At 30.6% G+C, this 9,177-nt stretch overlaps 1 protein-coding gene across 1 annotated transcript; it reads left to right on the top strand.

The window, feature by feature from the left end:
* The first annotated feature begins 808 nt into the window (after positions 1-808).
* LOC106769614 (heavy metal-associated isoprenylated plant protein 6) lies at positions 809-2,762 on the top strand. Its single transcript, XM_014655300.2, has 5 exons — positions 809-941; positions 1,046-1,196; positions 1,338-1,558; positions 1,675-1,753; positions 1,890-2,762. The coding sequence occupies exons 1-5, from the start codon at positions 933-935 to the stop codon at positions 2,399-2,401; spliced, it is 972 nt and encodes a 323-aa protein (XP_014510786.1). The 5' UTR covers positions 809-932; the 3' UTR covers positions 2,402-2,762.
* Positions 2,763-9,177: the final 6,415 nt, after the last annotated feature.

Genomic DNA, 9,177 nt, shown 5'->3' on the forward strand with positions numbered 1-9,177 from the left:
GAAAATCTTTTGTTTCGTTTTTGCAGAATTTCATGTCTCATTTTTTGAACTTGACTCGCATTTATCTGACCCTCTCTTTCCGTCTAAAATGACAAAAACAAAAACATACTAAGAAATGATAAAATTCGTAGTAGAAATTTGTTTTCATACAGAAATTGAATTTCGTATGGAAATGTATAAATAGAAAAAAAAAAACTGAAATTTAGAGACGAATTAAATTGAAAGGATATACGAATTTTTTTTCTTGTTAACATTCTGGTGCTGTATAGTAACAAATACGTCTAGAATTATGTAGCCAAAAAACAAATACGTCTAGAATTACACTAATGCAAAATTGTAGTATAAAATCATAATGAGATAGAGTTTACGCAACTTAATTAATGCGTCACCTGGTTTGGTTAGTGAGAGTCCGGTCAAAATTTGATGAGTCAAGAGTCACCATACAGTCTTTTTCTCAATTACAACCAGTCCTATTCGGCGGCAACATTATAAACTTTTTTTACATCATTTACATAAAACATATTTATATTTATTATACCAAATATAATTTCTCATCTTTTATACATATATACACACACGTGCCACTATTGGTTAAACTACATAAAATTGTTTTTTTTTTCAACCTTTCCATGCCCACAAGTATGATCAACACATACCATACCACATACCATACCACATACCACATCATGATGCATGATATGCATACATAACGCATGATGATATTTGTGCTGACCCAACAAACAAAGGCACCACCATCAGGCATTACCTCACCCACCGTTAGTGACTTATACTCTCCTCTTAGTTCCTTATATATATAACCCTTTTCCTTGCCTCCCTTTCCACCCTTCAAATAAACCACCAAAATCTTATCTTTGCTACATCATCACAACACTATAATTATTGTTTTCTCATACTGTATTAGGCAACGCAAAATGGGAGAGGTTGGTTTCAGTTCCGTCTGTGTTCAATCATTCCTTCTCTTCTTCACTAGACTCCTCAAATTTCAATCATCTTTTTCTAATTAAACTCCTGTCGTTTATGGCAGCAAAAGGAGCAGCCAAAGAATGAAACAGAGAAGAAGCCAGAGGATGGAGCACCCAAGAAAGACGATGGACCCGCCCCTGTCATTTACAAACTCGACTTGCATTGCGAGGGATGCGTCAAGAAGATCAAACGCACCGCTCGACACTTTCCAGGTACTGTAAATCCTAGTTATCGAATTTCGCTCTAGATGTATTCATCATTCAAATTCAATCTTTCTCAATTTGTTCAAGTAAATTGTGGTTTATGTATAAATTCGATATTAGAATTTGAGAAAATGCCGGTAAAACATGTAGGTGTGGAAACCGTTAAAGCAGATCTATCGGCTAACAAAGTGACCGTTACCGGGAAAATGGACGCCGAGAAGCTTCGAGAGAAGCTCGCCGAGAGAACCAAGAAGAAGGTTGATTTTGTCACACCTCCGCCGAAGAAAGAGGCCGCCGCCGAAAAACCGCCGGAAAAGAAGGCCGAAGAGAAGAAACCTGAGGAGAAAAAACCAGAAGAAAAGCCTAAAGAGGTAATTAATTATTATTTATTAATCAGCAATTAATTATCTTGATTTTAAAAATTTAAATTCGTTAACTCAGCTTCACTAACTGACTTTTCCATTGATTAATTTCCGGTTCGCTACAGACCACGGTGGTTTTGAAGATCAAACTACACTGTGACGGTTGCATTGCGAAAATCCGAAGAATCATTCTCAGGTTCAAAGGTGAGAGAAAGTTGACCTAATTCACCTAATTCATTTTTAAATGAACATTTGATTATTATAATTTAAGCAATTGATTAATAATTGAAGTGGCGGTTAAGTGGCTAAGGATGTTGATGGTGATGGTGGTGTTATGCAGGTGTTCAGTCGGTGAGCCTTGACGGAGGCAAGGACTTGGTAACGGTGAAGGGAACGATGGACGTGAAGGAGATGGTGCCGTACCTGAACGAGAAGCTTAAGCGAAACGTGGAAGTGGTGCCTCCGAAGAAAGAGGAGGAGAAGAAAGAGAAAGCAGACGGCGGAGAGAAGAAAGAGAAAGCCGATGGCGGAGAGAAGAAAGAGAAAGACGGCGGCGGTGAGAAGAAAGAGAAAGACGCTGCGGCGGAAGCGAAGGCAGAGGTTAACAAAATGGAATTCATGTACCCGATCCCACCTCCCTCGTTCTGGTACCAAGGAGGACAGTTTCCCGGTCAAACAAGTTACGCTATGGAGGTTCAACCATCCTATGGTATTAACAATCATTACGTGGAGCAAGGGTACGTGAATCATGGTTATCCTATGCAGCCGCCTCTACCGTATTACATGCACCCTAACGCTCCTCCTCCGCAGATGTTCAGCGATGAGAACCCGAATGCCTGTTCCATCATGTGATTAACTTTCAGTGTAGACTTACACTCGGATACGGGATACGGATACGGAATACGCATGACGTAATCTGTAAATAAAGAAAAAGAAAAAGAAAAACTGATGTGCGTGTAAAAACTGAGGGGGTTGAATATTCCGTATTATTGAAAATTAATTAAAAGAGAGAATTTTTATGATATGGTAGAATTTTGAAACTATATATGTACGTTAAAGAGTAAGTAGGTTGGTGTTTTAGAGAGGGTGGCCGGCTGGCTGGAGAATCCTGTCCAGAGTTTATATGAAATTAAAAGAACTCACATCACATGAGCTGTTGTTTGTTTTTTGTATATTTCTAATATCAGAATAAATGGTTACTATATTTCAATGAGATTTGTTCATTCATCTTATCGAAAAGTTTTGGGATTGGTTCTTGCGGAGGGAGTACGTGCCAAAAGTGATTGGTTACTTGTTTGTCTCATTGGAGATTTTTTCTTTTCTTCTTATTTTGCTTTCTGTTTTTCCTTTTGGGTACAAATGGGAAAGACAATTTTCATTCTGGATTCTTAACCTAACACTTGTGTTACTGTTTTCCTTTTCTATTTCAATTATAATTACGCGTTGAAAATCACATGCGTTTGGATTTGGTGGGGAGCGCTTGACAACGTCTTGCCAACAGAAAAATATTCCATTTTTAATAGTTGAAAATTTAGATAGGAACGAGATTGCTGCAGTTTAAAGTAAAGTGGAACAAGCTGAAGAAAATTACCCCAAGTACACAGATACATTATGACCTTACATACATAAATTGCAACACACATTTCAACGACTCCAAGCAACCCATGCCCATTGAAGGGACTTTGGTGGGAGGGCAGGGAGGCCATTTCCTATAATCCTATTTCAATGGAAAAAAGAAATAATATTATGATGATGATTTTGAATGATCCAGTCCCACACACACTAGATATGGCCAAGATAAAGCCTCCCCTTATCTTCCTTTCAAAAAATTTAGTTTCTTTTTCAGTCAAGCTATCCTTTTTTTTTTTATTATTTTTATCATTTTTGTTCTCTTTCAGTCAATATATATGTCATGCACTTGGCTCTCAACCACAACCTATTCATATTAAGAACAATAAAAAGAGAAAGAAGATCCGACTTTGTTTTGTTTATACACCAACCACCAATGGTTTACCGGTTGATTAAAACGATACCCATGATCGTTACATTAGCATAAAAAATTAATTTTATTTACGTGAGATAAATACATATTTTATTGATATTGTATTTAGTTAGTAAATTTTTCTTGGAAAGACTTTCGAAATGAGAAAAAAGTTGATAGATAATAAGTTGTGGTCCTTGTGATTAATGGAGCTAGCTAGCACAACGCTGAGTGTTGTATCTTCTTTATCACTCTCATTACTTAAAAGCTTGTGAGAGGTCCATTGCTAGGGCCATTAGCCAACTCTCTTTTTTCTCTTTTTGTTGGTGTTTTGTTTCAACGAATAGAACTCATGAGGAAAAGGGTTTGTTAGTGTTTGATAAATCGAGCGCAGCCACACGCATTTAACAAGTGGCCGCATTTATAATCACTTTTAATTTATAATCTTTTAATTCATTCAAGTTTGACAAGTACCTCCAACTACCCAAATACGTATTCACTCTCATCTTCAGTCTTTCTATGGCGCCGTAAAGTATAGAGTATTCATTAAAAGTTCGTTGATATTTTAATTTCATTTTCAATTACTCATCATGATCATGCATCATTTTCTAAACGATTTTCTATAAAATTTATATTATGAGTAAACCTGGCAACCCATGCTTTGCATTCTTTTAGAGGTTTAATTTTATTTCCTTTAAAAAGTGGTTTAGTTGTCTTTAAAAGGATCACTCTTTAAAGTAAATATGGAGATAAATTAAAAGTAAGTTCAAAAGTTAATGATATATCTCTTCTTTTGATGTGTTTACAGAAGAAAATGTTTTTTCTTTTTCAGAAATTATAATAAAAGTTAACCTGCTTTAATAATTTAACAATCCCATACGATTACGCAAAAAAAAAAATATAATAAGAAAGTCAAATTGAATATATATACTTAAGAGATAAAAGAAAAACAATAATTAAATTAATATAAATGTCGCTCTTTTTTATATGATATGCGTTATTCATTTTCTTTTAAAAGAACGTATACCATTCCTTCATCTTCTTCTTCACCCACCTTCCGTCTTCCATGAATATGTATGTGTGGAAGAAAACTGTTGTTTGGCCAAAAATAAAAATTGAATTCGGTGGATTACTTTCTCAAGTTTTATAGAAAGACATGCAAAACAGGTAAATAAAAGTGGGATAATGATATTTTAACAATTTTTTTTTAATATTTTTTTTACAACAGGACACGTGTCACTATTTTATTGGTCAGTTTGAATTTATTCTAAAAAGATATTTGAAACGGACCAATCACAAACTGTCATGTATGCGTTATAAAAAAGTTGTCAAAAAAAAGTTGTTAAAAGAGATTTTTTCCATAAAAGTGAGACAAAAAATAAAAACGATAAAAAGGGTGTCAAATTAATGAAGACTTAGCCTATGGTGATATTATTATTATTATTATTATTATTATTATTATTATTATTATTATTGTTATTGTGTTGGGTGGTGCAGAAACTATTAATTTTTTTGATAGAAAATAAATATTAGTTCTTAATAGGCACGTATTCATTTAAGAGTTGGATCCCTAACATACCGAGATAGAGAAAGGGTTTATATTATTATCTTGTGGCTAAGTTTTTGTAAGTTGTAATAGATATTCGTCATATACGGCGCATGCGGTTGATGAAGCGTGGAAAGATACATTAGCATGCAGTATGCAAGAATGCATGCCTCTATCACTCAATAATTTAATTGTGGATTAATTATTAATTAATTAATTTAGGTTAAAGCGTTGACTATTAATTAATTAATTTGAGTACGAAGTTAGGTTTGTGTAATGTCCCTAGAAGAATACGAAAAAAGAAGATATAGATAAGGGTTAAGTATATGGTTGTGATAGTAGAATTAGACATTGCTCTTTTGCATCACTCCAAAGGGGAGGAGAAACATGACGTATGGAAGAGCTTCAACAAGTGTTTTAGTTCATATTAAAATTACATGTTTTTTATTAAGAAAATATATGTTTAACAATTTCTTTTGACAACTTTTTTATAACTGTTTATGTGACAGTTTGTGATTGGTCCATTTTAAATATACAAACCAATAAAATAGTAACATAATTTATTGTCAAAAAATTGTTAAAATATTATGGTATGTATTGCATAGTTTGTTACATAATATACATGATCATGACCATTTCTAGAAAAGAAAAAGCAAATTGAAAATGTTCAAAAGAGTATATTATAATGAGATAAAAGAAGGGGGGGGGGGGGGTCTTTATATTAATATAAGAAAAGATACTGAACAAAATGATTTTGTAAGTTGCTTTACGAAAATAATAATAATAATAATAATAATAATAATAATATAAAAGGGCATAAATATTACTAATAAAAAATATGAAAGATAAGCTTTTCTTTTCCTTTAATTATAAGGACTTTTTTCCCTTTATTTTTATTTTGAAGGGAGCACTAAATATATGGATAAGATAAGTTTTGATGTTTTTTTTTCTTTTTCTCCACTTTTAAATAACGAAAGAAAGGAAATGATTTGTTATCTTTCCTTCCACTTGAGTGATTCGAAAAGAAAACATTAAGTTATAAAGAAAAGAGGAAGAAATGATTAGAAATTGAAGTGTTTGTATATGGTATGTCTTTTATGTTTGGCTTCAATCATTGCATGGACCTCAATCACTCAGCTCATTATGCCTTTCTCGTGTGAACATCTATTGTATGTTTGCATGTCAGTCCTTCTGATCTTCAATACCTCTTTCAGAAATCTTTCTTCAAATGCATACAACACATTACAACTCTCTCTTCTCTTTCATTTTTACTATATCAACACATCTTTTTCTAGATCATCTTAATAATAATTTCATTAGTAAACACTTTTTTATCTTAATTCTTTTTTCAAGATACTTTTCAATATAAAAATTCTTAGAGATTTTATATTAAAGATATATTATTTTAATTCAAAATGTAAAAACTTAAATTTGTAAGACTAATTAATTTCTTGTTTTTTTATAAATATTCTTAAATATTATCTGTAGAATTATTATCTATTAATCTTACTTCAAAATTATGAATAAATGTCGACACAAATCAATGACAAAAGGCCACAAGTTTCATAGTTACACGGCTTTTTCTTTTCTTTTATATTAATTAGTCTTTGGATATTATATATTATATATTAACTTACCATTAAACTATTATACAGGAAGATTATTTGATAAGGATTATCTCAAAATAAGAGCAGAACAATAATTATTGAAAAATCCAAATTAGGCTTCTTGTGTATATTGACAACATGGAGATGTTGGAAATTTAAAAAGATTCCGTTTAGCAAAAGTCTAAACATTCATATACACTCAATAACTATAGACTACGAATAATGACACACGATGAAGGAGACTTTTAAATTCTGCTTTTTATGGGAAGACAAAAGAGAAAGCCAATCCTTTTAATCTTCTTCTTTTTGTTATCTATTAATTATAGATAATAGTTGAAAGATGATGAAAATATAAATTATTAAAAATTACGACAGATATGTATCAATAACATTAAATATTTTATTTTCAGTAAATATTTTTTATTTTTAAGTTTTTAAAACACTAAATAACAAAATCGTTTAATTTTTGATAAAAAAGAAATGCACGAACCAATCATTTATATATTGGTACCAACCAATATTTTCAATGATAGGAAAATGGACATTACTTGCGTCATTATACGCATGATCAATGGTGCTTGTCACCACATTTTATAGTGAATTAGTGATTAGAAAAAGAACGATACGAAAGACTTATAATAGATGATAGAGATCACAAGGAATCTTATATTTATTTATATATTGTATGAATAGTAATTTTGTTTCTTCCATTAATCTTTCATATATATACAACTTTTTAGTTTTTGGTTTATTCAATGTTAGTGTCTAATTAAAAAATATATAATTTTAATATTTGTATATTTTTATTCTCATTTTTTTAATTGAAATCTAGATGTAAAATATTTATCTAATATTAAAAAGAAACAAAAATATAAATTTTAAAACGGGATGGAGGAGATCAAAACTGTGGATAAAAAATAAATAGGAATAAACTTTGAATTTAACCTTATTTTTCGTTTTACTGGTAATGTGAGTATGGTTCTTTCGTATTTTTGTTTCTTGTAACAAATAAGTTTTGAAATACTAATGCTTTAAAATAATTATTTTCATTTCAAGATTAATATTCGTTTTAAGATTATGTTGATGCTATATGATGATATGGTCAAAAGTTTTATATATGTTTTAATATTTCAATTTAAAGAAAACTAAGGTGTCTGTTATCAACACTCAAAGCTTATTGCGTTTAACTAGAAAGTTGTGCCTAACTTATCATTTAATTTATTTGTTCTACTTTCATTAATATTGTACGTAAGCTTCTATATTTTATGTCAATAAACTTATAAATCATGCTCACATATTTTTCTGCGGGTGGTTAGGAACAAAAGTCCCTGAAAAATATTAAATTATTTGGAAATCAAAAACAAAAAATAAATACAGATAATATGTTGAAAATACAATTTAAATACTTGGAGTATTTTATGTTAAAATAAAAACAGACTAAAAATAGAAAATAAAAAGTATATTTTTTCAATAAAAATGTCATTTTTTCTATTTCTCTAATTAATTTTATTTAAGTCCTGAATATGTTTACTTTTTCAATAAGTATTGGTAAATCATTTCAGGATTACGAATTAACGGCAATAACATTCAGCAAATAAAAATGGTGACATTGATGGCGTAATTTTTGTTTGCGACGCAATTAAAACAAATTTATTTTAACTAAAATATGATTTTCAAATATAAATTTTAGCACACTTATCCAATTTTATTGCGACTAAAATGTAATTAAAACTGTCTTCTCAACTTTCAAAAATGTGTCCATATTTGATAATATTATATTGATTTTAACTGTGTTTTAATACTTTTTATTTCATCAGCAAAATGGCAGAAGTGTTTCCCCCTCTTGTAAGAGAATCAAACTTACAGAAAATGATTCTATTATATTTTTACGTTATAAGTTATAAATATTAGATAGCCCTCCCCAAACAATAATATTTAGTTATTTTATATAAACTCATATATATCAATTTCACTTAGTGGTCTTACATCAAACCTAACTGTCATATTTATACAATAATGATTTTTTTGAATTATGTTCCATTGACATCCTGATATAACATCTTTAGTTGAGATCTTAAATGTAAAATCTCATCTTTTTACAAAATTTTGCACTAAAAGCCAAAATAGGGATCTAAAACATAGACTAGGAGAATAACTCTTAGTACCTTTTAATATATATATAGGGGTTTGTTAACACGCGTACGCCTGTTTTTCAGTTGGTACGTTTTAGTAATGTGTACCGGATTATAGTAGACAAAAATAACCTCATTTATCATGATTCTAAGTTTTAAGGTCAAGGATATTTAAATAATTTTCTTTCTCAAAACTAAAAAAAAAAACCCCAAAACCCTTACTCACCTCCCTCATTCCTCTCAACCCTTTCTNTTTCATCTCTCTCACTCCAACATTTTCTCTGTCATCTCTCTCACTCCAACATTTTCTCTGTCATCTCTCTCACTCCATTTTCTCTGTCATCCCTACTGTTGTCCCAATT

This window comes from Vigna radiata, chromosome 8, assembly GCF_000741045.1.
Source record: "Vigna radiata var. radiata cultivar VC1973A chromosome 8, Vradiata_ver6, whole genome shotgun sequence".
NCBI lineage: Eukaryota > Viridiplantae > Streptophyta > Magnoliopsida > Fabales > Fabaceae > Vigna > Vigna radiata.